We start from the raw sequence: 15812 nt of genomic DNA, 5'->3' as shown, positions 1-15812 counted from the left end.
CCTCCTGCCTGCTCCCCCGGCCAGATTTGGGCAGCGCTGGGCGGGAAAAGTGACTCCGGGGTCACGCTTTGGTGGATAAAGAAGCGCTAGGCCGGGTTCTCCGGGAGGAAACCGGGTGGGTGGCAAACGGGTGACAGGGGAGGGACCGGGGGAGCCCCCGGCCGCGCCATGTGGCTCCTGGGGGCGTGGCCTGTTGGCAGGGGGCGTGGCCTCTCCCTCAGCGTGTGGGGGGGTGGAAAATGGCGTCGGGCCCACCCGGTTCTCCCGTGCCCGCCGGTACCTCCCCGTGCAGGAACACGGCTTTATCCCTCGCCGACTCCCGCAGCACCCGCCGCAGCCGCAGCTCCGCCAGCGGGAAGGGAGCGGCGGCGGCGGCCCCGTCGTGAGGGGCGGCCCCGGGTTTTTCATCCTCCTCCTCCTCCTCCCGCCTCCTCTTCGGCCGCGGGCTCTCCGCCATGGCGCCCCCTCCCTCCCCGCACTGCGCCTGCGCGGCGCCGCCGAGCGACACAGGCGGGAGCGGCGCCGCGAGAAAGAGGCGCCCCCTCGTGGCTTGGCGGTGCAACGCGTGCCCTGTATCCCCACCACCGCGAGTCACTTGTGAGTGCAGAATTTTGGGGGACAAGCCCCCCAAAAAGGCAAAAAACTGCCTCCGCACACAAAAGCGGATCCGACACGCGCCTCAGGGATCACCCCACACACCATCTGGGGTCACTGACCCCCCAGGTTCCTTCCAGACCCACAGAAAACAGATTAAAATAAACCCAAAAATGTAAAATTTCTGCATTTTTAGTCCAAACAAACACGTGCAAAGACACTGCCACGTCAGCTTAGCGGGAGTCTGACCCCCCCAAGACCACTCCTTGCCTCCATAAGAAGCTTTGAAGCCCCCAGACCCACCCGATGTCGGAGCTTAGTGTTGTGTGAGGAGCAGCAGGGACGTCCCCGTCCCCACCCAGGGAGTTGTGGCCACCGGGACAGTGACACCATCACCGGGACACGGCACCTCCACCTTATTGTCTGCAAAACGTTGTGTGGTGATCTCTCTGTCTTCGCTTCCCAGGTCGGGGACAAAGCGGAACCAGAGGTGTGTCAGGACATGGTGACATCCAGATGACGTGGTGACATCCAGATGTGACGGTGACATCTCTGACGCACCCATGGGGACACCCCATCCCGCTTCTGACGCTATTCCATCCTGCTCACGGAGCTCCGGCACAGCTCCTGGAGATCTGCAGAAGAAAGAAACAAGCCATATTAGCAACCAATTAATTCAAAAGCCGACTACTTAAATAAACGTATAGAATTCAGGCCCTGGCGTGACATTTTTGGGGACACTCACAGTGCAGCACAGTGTCCCTGATCCGCTGGAAACCGCTTTCCTTCAGCGCCATGTAGATGTAGTAGAGGTTGCGCAGCTCCTTGGGATAATCCCGCCGATCCACGTCCTTCAGCACCGGGATGGCGCGGCCGTTGGCTGCCGGCGCCTCGGCCAGCGCCTGGTGCATCTGGTAGCGGCACCACGGGTCCCCCAGGAACCCCGGTGTGATCAGCATCACCCACGTGTGACTATTTTGCACAGCGTCGCACAGTTCCGTCACCACCGCGCTCCCCGGCGCAGCGTCACGCGGCTGGAGGAAGCAGCGGAAGCTTTCGGGTTGTCCCTCCAGGTAGGACACGAGTTCCAACACCAGCTCCAGGTCACCGGCGCTGTGACAGATGCAAACGTCGTAGCTCTTGGCCCAGCGCGCGCTGCCCGCTGCACTGATGTCCGGGGCGGGGGATGGACGGATGGACCGGGGCGAGGAAGCAGGGCTCCAGGAGGAGGAGGAGGAGGAAGGGGGAGATGAAGAAGAGCGGGTGCTCTCCGCTGAGCTGGGCTTACGTTTGTGTAGGAGCCGCCTAAACCAGCCTGTGGGGTTGGAGAGGTTGTGGTGAGATTTGGGGAGGCCATGGTAAGATTTGTGTGGGCTCATCACACCCCTGGGGTCCCCCCCAAGGGGTTTGTGTGACACCTTCAGATGTCACCGTCACCCCAAAAAGACACACCAGCCCCTAAAACCCACCTGACACCCCTGGGCAGCCTCACATTTGGGAGGGGACACAATAGGGAGAAAAGGGGATGCAGGTGGCCAAAAAGGAGACATGAGGGGAGAAAAGGGGATGCAAGGGAAGGGAGAGAGCCAGAGGGCTTGTCCCCCCCACACACACACTGTCAGAGCCCCCACTCACCAGCCATAACGGGCAGCCAATCGCTGGCACAAAACCGCTCCTGCAGCACAACAAAAAGGATAATTAATTCCATTAGGAGAGTGGGAACCACCCCAAGGGGGTCTCAACCCCAGGACCCTCGCGGGTGACACCACAGGGACATGCAGTGCCAGGGCATTCGCCCCAAGAGCGGAATCTTCAGCAAATTTTCCCTAAATTCACCGGGAAGGACACGCACCTGCAGCCGAAAGCCAACGGCTGGGAAAGAGCCTCATTCCCGGCGGCGGGGAAAGGATCCTGCGGAGGGGACAAATGGGGATCGACTGGCAGTTCTGGGGCACCCGGACCTTTCTCTAGGGGCACCTTCTGAAATAAAACCACCCCCAAGTCACACTAAAGCTTTTCCCCGTGGCAAAAAGCCAGCAAGACCCCAGCACACCCACAGAAACCGCGCTCACCGCCGCTTAGTCATAGCAAAAAGCTTGAGCGGGAGAAATTGGGGGGGGAAATTTGAGGGGATGCCTACCCAGGGTGTAAGATTTGGGCAGCGGGACACATCAGCTCTGGGGTTCGGCGAGGAGGAAAATCTTCCGGGAGCGTCTAGGAGAGAGAAAATGCAGCACGTTCACTCTGAAGCCTAATGTGATCGCAGCAAACGGCACAGCTGAGCCATTCTTCCAGCTTCCCCATCCGGGAGAGGTTCCCGAGCCGGCCCCCCCTCCTACATCCGTCACCAGCTCAGCGTCACCACGCCCGGCCCTCGCCGGCATGCCCGGGCCCGCGGCCCTCCCTTGTTTTATAACCACACACCGACGGGGACGGGTCCATCCCTGCTAATTTTAGGAGTTAAATTTATCAAATAAAGTGATTTTTTTTCCCTATTTTTTCACAGCCATGCTGCACAGCTCCATCCACTGGTTTCGGAAAAGCCTCCGGCTGCACGACAACCAGGCACTGCTGGTGCCAGCCACCAATTGCCATCGTTTCTGTCCCCTCTTCATCCTCAACCCCTCTGGCCTCCCTGCCAGCACCAACGCTCAGCACTGCCTCCTCGAGTCCCCGTGGGATTTGGACCAGAGGCTGCAGGACGTGAGCTCCAGGTGAGTCACGAGGGGGGTTGGGAGGGCTCTCAGGGGATTTGGGGGGGTGTCTTGAGGGGGTTTGGGGGGCTCTCAAGGAGATTTGAGGGCTCTTGAGGGCTCTCAAGGGGGTCTCAGGAGGATTTGGGGGGGCTCTTGCGGGAGTTTGTGGGGTTAAAGCAGATTTGAGGGGCTTGGGGGCTCTTGATGGGGTCTCAAGGGGATTTGGGGGGCTAAAGCAGAATGGGAGGGTCTCAAGGGGGCCTCAGGGGGATTTAGGGGGGGGGGCATGAGGAGGTTTGGGGACTCTAAAGGGTCTCAAGAGAATCTGGGGGGTCTCAGGGGACTTCGAGTCCCCCCCCATCCCAAACCACAACCCCAGTGTGTGCTTCTAATCCAGGCCTGGGTGTGCGGCTTTGAAAAGCCAGAGGCTCTGCCCAGTCGCCTTCTTCTCCTCCAGGCACCCAGCAGGAGCCACCATCCAGCCCTAAATCGCAAAGCGCGAAACATCGAGCAGCGCTGAGCCCCCCGGGGTCCAGCACTGCTTGTCGTGTTCTGACTCTCCTTCAATTAATCCCCTCCCCAATCTCATCCAGGGATGGACGATTTTGCCGCTGCCACTGTCCCAAAACTCAGCTCCATACACGTGGAAATCAGCTCGATACACCTGGAAACCCCCAAACTGCCGTAACCCAGGGGCACAAACCCCTTGAGCGACATCCCCACTGCATCCACCTCCGCCTTGGCTACAATAGAATCGTTATTAAAAGGAAGAGGATAATTAAGAAAGCACAGCTGGATTCGCAACTCTCCCCCGGCGGCACGAGAGTGTTTTGGTTAAACTCATCGTGGGCAAGCCTGTGGCGTATTCAATTGCCTGTGAATATTAGGAAATGGGCTGAGTACAGGGCAAGGGGACAAAATAGGGCTAATTTGTCTCTAAATACACCCACCATCAATACAAAGTGACACACGGATACCCGGAGAGCCAGAGAACAGCTTCTCCTCCTCCACACGGAGTTGCAAGCACCGCTCTTAGCACCTCACAGGCTGGGAGACACCACTGCACAGACACAAACCTGAGCAGAGAGGCAGCTCGAGAGGCGAACTCGAGTAAATAAGGCCCCTGAGCGGTAACAGGCCCCCCGAACAGGACGGTCCCGGCTTTGGGCCCCTCACAGCACAGCCTGACAGGCGGCAGCACACGAAGCTCCCACCCCGCGCCGACGCCGCAACTGCACTGCGCATGCGCCCGCTGCCTTTTATAGCAGTGCGAAACATCGCGAGAGTAGTGTCGAACTCCCGCGCGAGCGCTCTTGGCCGCAACCAGCCAATGAGAGGGCGTGCGGAAAGGAGAGCGAGCCAATCCCATCCCGCCTCCCGGCGCTAGGGGCGGGGCGAGGCGCGGCGGCCGGGCGTCTCCTCGTGGGGCCGGGCGCGCTTTGCGCCAGGTGCGTGCGGCGCGGCGCGGGGCGGGGGCGCCGTCGCCATGGCGATGGAGGACTGGGGAGGGGGGGGAGGCGGTTGCTATGGCGACGGCGGGACGCGGCCGCCATGACCGGGAGGCGCGAAGGCCGCGGTGGTCGGTGGTGGTCAGCGGGGGCTCCGTCCCCTCTGTGGGGCTGCCCGGGGGACGAGGGGGTCGGGGGTGAGCCCGAGGAGGGCGAGGGGCCCGGGGAGCGGCCGCGTTATGGCGGCGAGGGGCGGTGGGGGCCTAGTCCCACCTCGGCTCTGTGAGCCCCTTTGGCACCGTCACCCTCTTAAAAAACCATCTTCTTGGACGTTTTCCCACGTAAAAAGGAGCCTGTTCTTTATTTTCCCTCAGGTTTAGCGTGAGAGGGGGCACGGCGGAGGGGAAGGGTAAGTCCTGGAGGCTCTGGTGCAAGTCTGTGGGGGTACAGACCCCATTTCCAGGCTTCCTTTTATCATTTTTTCTTATTTCTCATGAAGCTGCTGGGAGTCCAAAGATCAGGAAGAACCTCAGCATTAAATAAAACACCTGTAACGTGTTTTAACTCGCGGATCTTGTGTTCATACTGTCAGCACGCACAGGAGCCACGTTTGGGTTTCCTCGCCCATTGAATCGCTGAGGTTTTGGCCTTTTTAGGACAATTTTGATGAGCCTGCTCCAATTACGGTTCCCACATGGATGGATAAAGCTTGGGAATCGGCCAGGGTGCCTCATTAACGTCCTTTTGGATTCTTCTCACTGAAACATAGTGTATTTTAAACTATAATATTTGTCCTATCCCAACGTCTTAAAACCTCTTAATTTAATGAATTATGCCCTCGCTGGTGGCTGTTCTCAGTGCTTCAAGCTAAAAGTAATGGATGAGCAATTAATTTGTGCTTTCTTCTTTATTTATTTGCTGGGATGTTTCTGCAGGGTGAGGTTTGACGTTGACTGAGCAGCATAACTTGTTCTGTAGGCTTTTTAAGAATGATTTATCTGCATATTATATATATATATATTATAAGTATGCACCCAAGCGTGAGCCTCAGCAAGAATTTGGCATGTCCTTTATTTTGGCTTTTGGTTTTAGCTGCGATACTTTGTATTTTGAGTGGTTTTGCAGCCCGACGTGTCTTCCTTATGTTACATATAAAATAATTGTCATTAAGAGGAATAAGCACATTTTTAAAGACATAAACCAACTAGATATTATTTCTGAGGTTGTTTCTCTTTTGGCAATCTGTGTTAAATAGAAATGAAGGTTGCAGTTCATGACACTACACAACCATTTCTTGGTAATTATCATTTCAAAAGCTGATTTATTGTTGTCCTCAGTTCAAAATTACTTTTGAAATGTCCTTAATGCTTTAGAGCATTTAGAGAATTGAATCGATGGCTCCTTTTCTGCCATTTAAAGCAAAACGGGAACAGTTCTCAGCAGGTGAACAAGCCCGTGTGGTGTTTTATATATAAACAGGTTTGATATTTGACACTTAGCTGATAATTCACAACCTAAAACTAATATAACTTCCTTCCCTTTTTATTTCGGAGAGGACTGTTTGCCCCCAAATCTCTTATATTTTAAGCCTTGAAAGAGTTTTTTGGGTATAAACTTTGGTTTCCGCGCACTTTAAGGTCACATTGGGCTGGATGATCATCTCATCCCCGGGCAATTAAATTCTCTGGGTGGCTTTTGGTAGCCAAGTAAAAGCCTTTATTATTTGGAGCAGTGAAGGAAGGGGATGAGAGTCCCGGGGGCAAAGTTCAGAACGAAAGAAAAGCACCATTTTCAACCCAAAGGTGACCTCACCAAGGTAATAAAAGCTGGTGAAAAAGCTGGCTCGACAAAAACCTGTGGGCTGTTCCACGTTGTGTTGCGTATATATAATATAAACTATATATATATATATATACATACACAGACTTAGCTTGTGGTCATGTATCCCCTACAGAAACTGGATGGCGTCTACGTGCACCCTGGGGAGAGAATCACTGCTGGAAGATGGAATGCCGCCTGCAAAAAAGCCCAGGTTAATTTAATTATCCTCCAATTAATTTCTCCTAATAAGCACTTCTTCTGTAAACCCCGCGTCGTTCTTTAGAGAGACGTTACGGACAAGCCCTGCCGTTGGTATTTTCCTGCGTGGAATAACGGCTCTAACACCCAAAACACGCTTTGATTTGTGCAACCGTTACGCACAATGGGTTTTACTGCTCCGTCTCCCTGGTTTAGGTGGGTGTTAAGCCCAGCTCAGGTCCCGCCCAGGCTTAAGGTCACGTTGGATGCGGTGGTTGGACAGCAGTTTCATGGCAAGTAATTTCCTGCATGGAAGGGCTAAATATCTCAATTTTGGAGGCTCCCCATACTAATCAATTGGTCATAATAATATTAATAATAAAGTGGTTGTAATTATAATAATTAATTGGTCTTTTTATAATTCTTCAAGCAACAACTTGGAGAATTGCTAATTTGGGCTGTATTGACGCTTCATCCCCTCCAGGCTGGGCTCAGAAATTAAGGCACCGTCATTACAAACAAGCCACTAATTCACCTAGCAAGTCATCCCCCACTAATCTGATTTATTTATAAGTTATCATTTTGGATTTCAGTCCCTGGTTGTGTTTTTATACAAGCTCATTAGCACAAATACAAAGGGATTCTTTGCGTGCGAAGCCTGCAGTCCCAAATTTAAACCCGTTTATCGCAGCGAGCACCTTAAAAAAAGGGTTAACTTGTCTGTTTTTGCACACAGGGACAGCAAAACTCCATCTGCGCGGTGTTGCTTTCAAAACTGAAAAACCCCTCTTTTTCACGAGATTCTTTGTATCTGGGCTTCCAAAACTTGGCCTTGCAGGAAGCTCTTGCCAAGCCTCAAAACTAAGAAGCCCCAAGAACTCGTCTTGGTGATCGGGACAGGGATCAGCGCTGCGGTTGCTCCCCACGTCCCAGCATTGAAGTCGTGGAAGGGTTTGATCCAGGTGCTCCTGGACGCCGCCGTCGACTTCGATCTGCTGGAGGACGAAGAGAGCAAATGCTTCCAAAAGTGTCTCCACGAAGACAAGAACTTGGTGCACGTCGCCCATGACCTTATCCAGAAGCTGTCGCCGGTGAGTTAATGGTTGTTCACCTGGAAATATTCAGTCCGTGCCTCCAAGGTTTCAAAAAGAGCCAAATTTGCTTCTCCGGTGTGCCCCAATCTCCAAAAATTGCTTTGTCTTTGAGAAATATTTGCGTAGTTTTTCATCAAGTTTGCCACAAAACTTGATTAAAAAGCCCCCGACTCTGATGTGAATCTCTCCCCTCCTCAGCGCACGAGCAACGTTCGCTCCACCTTTTTCAAAGACTGTTTGTACGAGGTGTTTGACGACCTGGAATCGAAAATGGAAGATTCCGGGAAGCAGCTGCTTCAGTCCGTGCTGGATCTGATGGAAAACGGGGCTCTGGTGTTAACGACCAACTTCGACAACCTGCTGGAGCTGTACGCAGCGCACCAGGGGAAGCACCTGGAGTCTCTCGACCTGACTGATGAAAAGAAGGTAAAATATGATGATTTTTTAAAATCAGAGCTGTTTGCTGTCATTTAATTGCCGTTAGACAGACTTGCCATCTTCCCGTCGTGCGTTTTACCAGCGGAGAGCATCCCACCCTTATCTTCACTCATTAAACACATGCGATTTGTGGTCTCTGGGCATTCCGACTCACTTCTGCGCTTCGCATTTCCTGCGTGACCTCAATCTAAGTATTTAGAGCCTTCCAAATAAGCATTTTAATTATTGCAAGCTTAAACGAGCTGAGGGCCGCAGGAGGAAACAGAGCAAACCGTGGCTTTTAGAAGCAAAGGTCAGTCATTGAGCTCCCTTGGAGCTTCTCGGAGCCTCGAGGGGCCAAGAAATAAACCTTTTTAAGCTTGAGAAATGTGTCGAGATTAAATTTAGAGAGTTTTCCTCCTTTTTCCGCCGCGTCGGGTGTGCTGATTTGTCACTGACCCAAACGCCGCCGTGGGATGTTTTATTTTGAGGTGGTTTTGGTTGTTCGTTTGGCCGCAGGTGCTGGAGTGGGCGCAAGAGAAGAGGAAACTGAGCGTCCTGCACATCCACGGCGTTTACACCAACCCCGGCGGCATCGTCCTGCACCCAGCCGGCTACCAGAACGTGCTGCGCAACACCGAGGTGATGGTGAGACCTCCCTCTTCTATACAGCGCGTCTTTACACCTCCTGCTGCCTCCTTAAGCGGGCGCAGACTAAGCCGAGTTTAAAGCCTGACTCTGTAATTTCATGAAGTTGCCAAGGAGGGGTGATTCGATTCTCTAGGCAAAATATAAGCTTTGCCATGGTTAAGGAGCTCTTTCCCTTTTTTAAAGCGGGCGATTCAGAAGCTGTACGAGAATAAATCCTTCCTGTTCTTGGGCTGCGGTTGGACTGTCGACGACACCACGTTCCAGGCGCTGTTTCTAGAGGCGGTGAAGCACAAATCCGACCTGGAGCATTTCATGCTGGTGCGCAGGGGGGACGTGGACGAGTTTAAAAAGCTGCGCGAGAACATGCTGGACAAAGGGATTAAAGTTATTTCCTATGGAGACGAATACGCCGATTTACCTGAATATTTTGAGAGGCTGGCGGGCGAGATAGCCACGCGCGGACCAACAGGTATGTCCGCCTCGTTTATTCGGAAAACCGAAAGCTTTAGCATAAAATCGCACTAAAATCATAAAAAATGAGGTAAAAGAAGCAGGTTTGCCAGCCAGCGTGTGTTCCAAGGGTAAAACCCACCTGGGAGAACGTGGCTGTTGGCGCAGGGTTGATTTTCCACCCAGCTGCACTCTCTGCTCTCTCCTAGGCCAGCCTAAGGAGGGCCAACAGCTCAACGGCTCTGCTGCTGCCCAAATCAAAGGTAAAATTCATCCCAACCCCTTTTTATCCAGCCATTTTGCAGCCGCTTGGGCTTTGCGGAGCCTTTTCCTTCCTGCAGGACGCAGCGCTTGAACACCGGGACCCGAGATGCAGCCAGCGACTCCCTAGGACAGGCCTAAGCCAGAGGCCTGCGCGGTTTAAGCCCAGTCTAGGGGAAGAGGCACAAAACGGACATTTAACATTGCGATTGTCTTTTTAATCATGTTTGCGTGTGCCGGGGGAGTACGGGCTCCTCTAATTTCATACTTAGTGCTTTTCTATTCTGTACTTCCCATTAAAAGCACAAAACTTGAATTTTTTTTTCTTTTTTAACTGAAAGCTCTAGTTTTCTAGTTTTCTTTCTACTGTATTTTGTACGTTGAAGCTTCTATTAAAGCCCCATTCACTTCAAGTTTTTGGCTGGCGCGTAATTTGCACCTCGCACCCGCCCGGAGGCAAATTTTCTACACGGAGAACAAAATCTTGAAGTTTATTTCTTTTTTATATATATATATATATATAAATTATGTCTCTTTAGCAGACAGCATTCGATTTATTGCACTAGAGCACACCTGCGATACAAGAGCTACAAGACATCGTCGGAAGAGGTTTGTATTATTCCGCGTAGACCGGGAGCAAGAGGCACTCGAGGGGGTGGGGAAGCAGCAAGCAGCCACCGCTATCTTCCAAAATTAATGCATTTTTTGCCTTTTTTCCCTAGCAAACACCACCGAGGAGACACAATTAGCACTATCGGATCAAGATCTCCCGCTCCCGGTGTCCAGGTACCGCACTCCAGCGTCCCGGTGACGACAAACCAGGGATGTTTAAGGCAACTTGAGCGTTTTCCCATCTCCAGCCCAGCCCTGTTGTTCTTTTTGGTTTATCAGCTTCGGTGGAGCTGCCACAGTAACAGCAAAAAGTCGCTCATCTCCTCCCTAAATTGGTCTAAAAACCCAAAGCAGGTCAAAAAAAAAAGCCTTTAAACTCCCCAAAAAGCACGAACAATACAAAGCTCCGGCCTCAGCTTCCCCGCGAGGGAGCCTGTGTCACTTAAAACACAACAAAGGAACGCGGGGAAAGGGTTTTTTTGCTGGATAAAAGGGGTTTTTATCCAAAAAAAAACCCCACCCCTTGCGCCCATATCCCTTCATTTGTTCAGCACTACAGGGGAAAGACTAAAGCATTTTCTTCTCGGACATCTGCGAAGAGAAATTTGGTGGTTTAGGCCTTCATGAGCGCGGCGACCACGGCCTTGGCGTTAAGGCTGCGCAGGTCGCAGTACGTCTGCCCGGTGCCGACGAAAACGATGGGTTTGCTCGTGATGTAGGTCATGGAGATGGCCGCGCCCACCTGCCAAGGGGTAACGAGCATCGTTAGGCCACGAAATAACGAGCTCGGAGGTGTCCGGGCGACGTCCTTACCTTGTCGTCGATGGTGTCGAACTTGGTGAGGACAATCCCGTCAATGAGCCGCGGTGTCTGAGCCATGGAGTGATCAGCCAAGGCTTTGTTGAACTTGACCTAGAAGAAGCGAGAAGAGCCGAAAAAATGTATTTTTGGTGGCCAAATCTCTACGGAAATGGATAAAATTTGAGGTTTTTGCTCAAACTTGGGCACCCACCAGCTGATCCACGGCCTCGTTGCCCACCAGCGCTTCCCCGACAAACAGCACCAAGTCGGGCGCATTGACGGCGATGAGTTTGGCCAACGCCGTCATCAAGGGTGCGTTGTCCTGCATGCGGCCCGCCGTGTCCACCAGCACCACGTCGAAACCCTGATTCCGCGCTGGGCGGGCAAAAAGACACCATCAAACACTATTTTCTCCCCAAAACGCCGTTTCCCGCTGCCGTTTCTCCCCAGAATACCATAGGAAATGGCCTCCATGGCGATGCCGGCGGCGTCTTTGCCGTAGCCTTTCTCGTAGAGCTGCACCATGGTCCTCCCGCCGTGGCTCTCCGGGGGGTGCAGCGCGTTGAGGCGGCGCGTGTGGGTGCGCAGCTGCTCCACCGCGCCCGCCCGGAACGTGTCGCAGGCGGCGATCAGGACGCTGAAACCGTTCTCGATCAGCCAGAACGAGATCTGGGGGCGGTTAATAGATCGTTAAAAAATGGAGATGGCACATTTCTGGCTTTTTTTAAATAGTCAAAGTAAAAAGGTTTTATCAGGACGTAGGAACCTCTACAGTTTCTATTTGAGGTCTAACAACTTTTAATCCCGTTGCAGATGAGTAAAATAAGATGCTACTTGCTGTACAATCAAGAAGGTGTCACAAGAGGGAGAAGAATTGTCCCCCCGCTCCCCGAGAGGCCCGTGTCCCACCTTGGCCAGGTTGGTGGACTTGCCAACACCGTTGACGCCACAGAACGTCACCACGTACGGCCGGTGCTGCCGCTGGGCGTCCAGGACGTCACGCAGGACATCCACGCGGCGCTGGGGCTGCAGGATCTGCACCAGGGCCTCCTGCAGCGCCTGCTTCACCGTCGACGTCACCGCTGGGGACGAAAAAATAACGTGTCGTACCTCGGGGATGCTCCCGAACCTCAAAACCAGGAGCGCGGGGACTTACTGGTGAACGTTCCCATCACTTTCCCTTCCAGTTTCTTCGCCACCGACTCGCAGAGCTGCACCGCGATCTCGGCCGCCACGTTTTTCGCTTTGAGGTAGAGAAAGGAAAGTCAGTGATGTCGGGATCCCCGCAAAACGAGACGGTTGTCCCACCCGCACACGTACCGATCAAATGATCCTTCATCTTCTCCAGCACGGGGTCCATGTCCTCCCTAGTCAAGCTCTTGGAACCCACCAGCCCTTTCAGCATCCCAAACATTCCCCCCAAGCCGCCTTTCTTCGCGCTGCAGAAAAAACATCAAGTTTGAGGACCAGATCGCATAAAACCCATAAGAAAAAGCCACCATGCAGGTGACAGACACGCCGATTTGTCCCCGGTCACGTTACCGGTCAGACTGGAAGACACATTATGAGAGCCTCTCACCTGGTTTTCGAAGGGTTTGGAACAATTTTCTCTTCGGTTTCATCATCGCTCTCATACTCCAGGTCGTACAGGCGGCCGGGCTCCCGGTTTCGGTCCCCCAGGGCCTGCGAGAGGGGGAAAAATGCACCACTCACCCTTATCGGGAGTCATCGCAGAAATCTTTGCCACAGGGGGTTGACCCCATCTAGAAAATAGCCTAGTTTTGCAAAAACTTATGCTTTAATTGGCATTTTTTAGAACTTTCTCAGCCAACCGCAGACGCTCGGCTGATCCCCAAAATGATCTTTTAGCACAAACACAACACCCTAAATTATGTTTTCTTACTGTATCGGGGTCAAATTCCTCCACGGGACCAGGCTCAGCGCTGCCGTTGGTCGCGGAGTTGCTGTAATCGAGGACTTTGGCATTGGAGTTCCCCAGGTCCCACACCCGGGGCTTCTTCCCCTTCTCCTTCTGCGCCTCCGGCTTTGGAGATTTGCTGGAAACAAGAGCAAACAAACCCCCGTTTTGTTCACTCAGGGAAGCAACAGCAATCGTTTCCTTAGAAAGGGTGAAAATTAAATGCCTGGTTTACCCAAAACCACAAAAATTAAGCCTGATTCAATCAGGGAAGCAGCAGCAACCATTTCCTTAAAAGGTGTGAAAATTAAAAGCCTGGACTAACCAAAAAGGCCAAAATTAAGGCTAAACCTGGCTGATATAGTCAGGGAAGTGGCAGCGATCATTTCCTTAAAATGTGTGAAAATTTAACACCTGGTTTACCCAAACCCAAAGAAATCAAACCTGATTCAGTCAGGGAAGCAGCAGCAATTCCTTCCTTAGAAAGTGCAAAAATTAAAAGCCCAGATTAACCGAAAAAGCCAAACTTAAGGCTAAACCTGAGTGATTCTTCATAATTAATTGATCTGAATTTTGACCCTGTATCAGACTGGTTTTACCTCAAACCAGGCCTCACTCTTGGGGAAACCAGGCCCAGCAAAGCCAGACCTAACTCCCATGGCTCACCTGGCTCTCTCTCCGGCTTTCATGTGTCTCTTGAAGAACTCCTCGCGGTTTTTCTGCAGGATTTCATCCTTGCTCAGCTCCTCCCTGTCCCCAGAACCCGGGAGCTGCTTCTCACCCGCCGGCGCTTTCCCCGGCACCGCAACTTCTGTTGCTGATGGAATAAAATCCCAAGAGAAACTCAGAGCAGCGTTTGTACCTCACAAAACCACCCCAAAATCCAAACATTTATCCCCCTTCATCCCAATCTCACCCCCGCCAGCTGACCTTCTTTTTTAGAACCTTTGTTCTTTTTAGGTTTGACTTTTTCCTTTGGCTTCTCCCCTCGTGTTTCAATCATACACTTGATGGTCTTCTGCGATTTGAGCGACTGTTCGAACGTCTTCATGGCCACGGGAGCGCGGGTTTTGCTGCTCTCCTCGGCCTCCCTGCAGCGAGGCGCCTCGTTAGCCCCAATTTCACCTCTCCCTACCCATCCCTAATTAGAAATTAAATTAAAAAAGCAATTTCCACTACCGGAGGAGGCGCGTGAAGTCGTCTTTAAAATCAAAAGTGCCATTTAAGAGGGCCAAGGTGCCTTTTTGCTGGAATTCATTGCGATATTTGTCTCGGAATTCCTTGTGGACGTCGTCTATCAACTTGTCGACGTAGGTGAGCGTCAGGATCTTCTGAAAGCCCACCTGTAACATTAAAATAAATCAGGTAATTTAATCAAAGGAAGTGAAAATCTCACCATTTGAGCCAAAGTTCTTTAATTTCAGCAGGTTTCACTCTACGTTCTTTACTCTGACGCCCCAATTTTTTAGTAATAGAAGGAAAAAATATGACACAGATTAAACGGCACCGCCAAGAAAATTATTTGATGGTTTCACAACAACAAAACCACAAAACAAAAAGCCACAAAACCTTCCGCTGATTTTCAGGTACGGAACAAAATTTGTGGGGATTGAGAGATCGGGGAGGCTGAAAAGGGAAAGCGTGAAAATATTGTATAAAGTAATGAAAATGACACACTTCTGGGCTTTTTTTCAATAGGTTTGGGTCAAAGTGAAATAAGTTCTATTAGGGTGTCTCAGCCTGCGCAGCTTCTGCTTTGAGGTTTAATGAGTTCTAATCCTATCGCAGATAATTAATAAAAATCTCACGCCTTGGGGAGGCTACTAAATGGATTTTTCCACCCAAACCACACCCGGATACCCCTTTTTGGGGGGGTTTGGGAGGAGTCGCTTACCACAAACACCAGTTCGAACTGGTTGTCCAGTTTATACTTGAGCATGAGGGCTTCATGGGTGAAGGAGTTGCTGCCGCCGCGCTCCTGGGGAGGATGGGGGGAAAAGCCATTAAAAAAGGGGGGGTGGCAACGAGGAGACTCCCCCATTGTCACTGTCACCCCCTAAAAAATCATCCAGCCCAACCCCAGGGGTTGAGGGTCCCATCTTTGCTCCCCAAATTGGGTCATTTGCACCCCGCTCACCTACATAAATGGTCTCACCCGTGTCCCCGTCTTTCCCCAAAATGGGTCAGTTTCCCTCCCTCCCACAGCTAAATGGTCCTGCCCATGTCTCCCCCCCTCCCCAAAATGGGTCATGTGCCCCCCCACATAAATGGTCCTGCCCATATCTCTTCTCCCCCCGCAAAATGGATCAGTTACCCTCCCCAGCCAAGGTATATGGTCCTGCCCATGTCTCCCCCCTCCCCAAAATGGCTCATTTGCCCCCCCACACATAAATGGTTCTGCCCATATCTCCTCCCCCCCCCCACCCCAAATGGATCAGTTACCCTCCCCGGCCAAGGTAAATGGTCCTGCCCGTGTTTCCCAACCGTTCCCCCCATGGCGGGTGATCCCGTGGGCCCCCCCCACCCCAAGGAGTTGGTCTCGGCCGCGTCTCCCCCCCGCCTCAGGCCGATGGTTCGGCGCAACCACCTCCCCCTCCCGGGCGGCCCGGCGAGCCCGGCGCGGACCTGCAGCAGCACGGAGCGGATGAGCGCATTAACGGGGGCGGTGGCGGCCGCGGCGGGGCCCCGCACTCCCTGGAAGCACCAGAGGACGAGCCCGCCTTTGCTGAAGATGGTGAAAAAGTCGAGCATGGCGGCGGCGGTGCCGGGCCCGGCTCCCCGCACACGTCGCACTGCCCGCCGCGCTTCCGCTTCCGCCGCTTCCCATTGGACGGGAGGACGGGAAAGGGAG

General features: G+C 52.7%; 4 protein-coding genes across 17 annotated transcripts in view; 1 reads left to right on the top strand and 3 right to left on the bottom strand.

Annotated features, from left to right (window-relative positions):
• The window catches only part of DCPS (decapping enzyme, scavenger), a 7892-nt gene extending 6790 nt beyond the window's left edge, over window positions 1-1102 (bottom strand). The window contains exon 1 of one of the 2 annotated variants that reach the window (XM_065040342.1): window positions 898-1102. In XM_065040342.1, the coding sequence (XP_064896414.1) occupies window positions 898-987 (90 nt within the window). In that variant the 5' untranslated portion in view covers window positions 988-1102. Of the gene's footprint in view, window positions 1-280; window positions 497-897 lie in introns of those variants that run through there. The other variant, XM_065040343.1, reaches the window with a different exon arrangement.
• TIRAP (TIR domain containing adaptor protein) lies at window positions 1004-4506 on the bottom strand. Of its 8 annotated transcripts, none has more exons than XM_065040347.1 (6): window positions 4367-4506; window positions 2735-2808; window positions 2447-2574; window positions 2230-2269; window positions 1340-1909; window positions 1004-1229 (listed from the first exon to the last, which is right to left on the bottom strand). In XM_065040347.1, the coding sequence occupies exons 4-6, from the start codon at window positions 2234-2236 to the stop codon at window positions 1186-1188; spliced, it is 621 nt and encodes a 206-aa protein (XP_064896419.1). In that variant the 5' UTR covers window positions 2237-2269; window positions 2447-2574; window positions 2735-2808; window positions 4367-4506; the 3' UTR covers window positions 1004-1185. The 8 variants fall into 8 exon arrangements, with proteins under 8 accessions (XP_064896419.1, XP_064896417.1, XP_064896418.1 ...); XM_065040345.1 differs by having other exon boundaries at window positions 2447-2505; XM_065040346.1 differs by lacking the exon at window positions 4367-4506 and adding an exon at window positions 4241-4317 and having other exon boundaries at window positions 2447-2505.
• FAM118B (family with sequence similarity 118 member B) lies at window positions 4494-10327 on the top strand. 6 transcript variants are annotated; one of them, XM_065040340.1, is made up of 9 exons: window positions 4494-4738; window positions 5113-5147; window positions 6693-6770; window positions 7596-7848; window positions 8050-8277; window positions 8788-8916; window positions 9103-9388; window positions 9579-9632; window positions 9711-10043. In XM_065040340.1, exons 3-9 carry the CDS (start codon window positions 6700-6702, stop codon window positions 9722-9724), a joined length of 1035 nt encoding a protein of 344 aa, XP_064896412.1. In that variant the 5' UTR covers window positions 4494-4738; window positions 5113-5147; window positions 6693-6699; the 3' UTR covers window positions 9725-10043. The 6 variants fall into 6 exon arrangements, with proteins under 6 accessions (XP_064896412.1, XP_064896410.1, XP_064896408.1 ...); XM_065040338.1 differs by lacking the exon at window positions 9711-10043 and adding an exon at window positions 10173-10327 and having other exon boundaries at window positions 4619-4738; XM_065040336.1 differs by lacking the exon at window positions 9711-10043 and adding an exon at window positions 10170-10327 and having other exon boundaries at window positions 4619-4738.
• On the bottom strand, window positions 10165-15812 carry SRPRA (SRP receptor subunit alpha). The gene is made up of 14 exons (XM_065040310.1): window positions 15587-15812; window positions 14856-14939; window positions 14141-14304; window positions 13892-14052; window positions 13628-13778; window positions 12947-13100; window positions 12623-12726; window positions 12364-12482; window positions 12200-12286; window positions 11953-12125; window positions 11499-11712; window positions 11255-11418; window positions 11056-11154; window positions 10165-10984 (listed from the first exon to the last, which is right to left on the bottom strand). Exons 1-14 carry the CDS (start codon window positions 15710-15712, stop codon window positions 10856-10858), a joined length of 1929 nt encoding a protein of 642 aa, XP_064896382.1. The 5' UTR covers window positions 15713-15812; the 3' UTR covers window positions 10165-10855.

The sequence above is a fragment of the Columba livia genome, chromosome 24, assembly GCF_036013475.1.
Source record: "Columba livia isolate bColLiv1 breed racing homer chromosome 24, bColLiv1.pat.W.v2, whole genome shotgun sequence".
Classification (NCBI taxonomy): domain Eukaryota; kingdom Metazoa; phylum Chordata; class Aves; order Columbiformes; family Columbidae; genus Columba; species Columba livia.
Note: the sequence above shows the minus strand (reverse complement) of the source record. Positions and strands in the feature narration are given on the sequence as shown.

Excerpts from the sequence above, each read along its gene's own strand:
- TIRAP (XM_065040347.1), bottom strand. Across the intron at positions 1,230-1,339 it reads CAGGGACACTGTGCTGCACT|ATCTCCAGGAGCTGTGCCGG; the intron begins GTGAGTGTCCCC and ends TTTCTTCTGCAG.
- FAM118B (XM_065040336.1), top strand. The coding sequence starts at position 6,700 with ATGGCGTCTACGTGCACCCTGGGGAGAGAATCACTGCTGGAAGATGGA. Across the intron at positions 8,278-8,787 it reads ACCTGACTGATGAAAAGAAG|GTGCTGGAGTGGGCGCAAGA; the intron begins GTAAAATATGAT and ends GTTTGGCCGCAG. Across the intron at positions 9,633-10,169 it reads TGCTGCTGCCCAAATCAAAG|CAGACAGCATTCGATTTATT; the intron begins GTAAAATTCATC and ends ATGTCTCTTTAG.
- SRPRA (XM_065040310.1), bottom strand. The coding sequence starts at position 15,712 with ATGCTCGACTTTTTCACCATCTTCAGCAAAGGCGGGCTCGTCCTCTGG. Across the intron at positions 12,287-12,363 it reads GATGAAGGATCATTTGATCG|CGAAAAACGTGGCGGCCGAG; the intron begins GTACGTGTGCGG and ends TCTACCTCAAAG. Across the intron at positions 11,419-11,498 it reads CATGGAGGCCATTTCCTATG|CGCGGAATCAGGGTTTCGAC; the intron begins GTATTCTGGGGA and ends TTGCCCGCCCAG.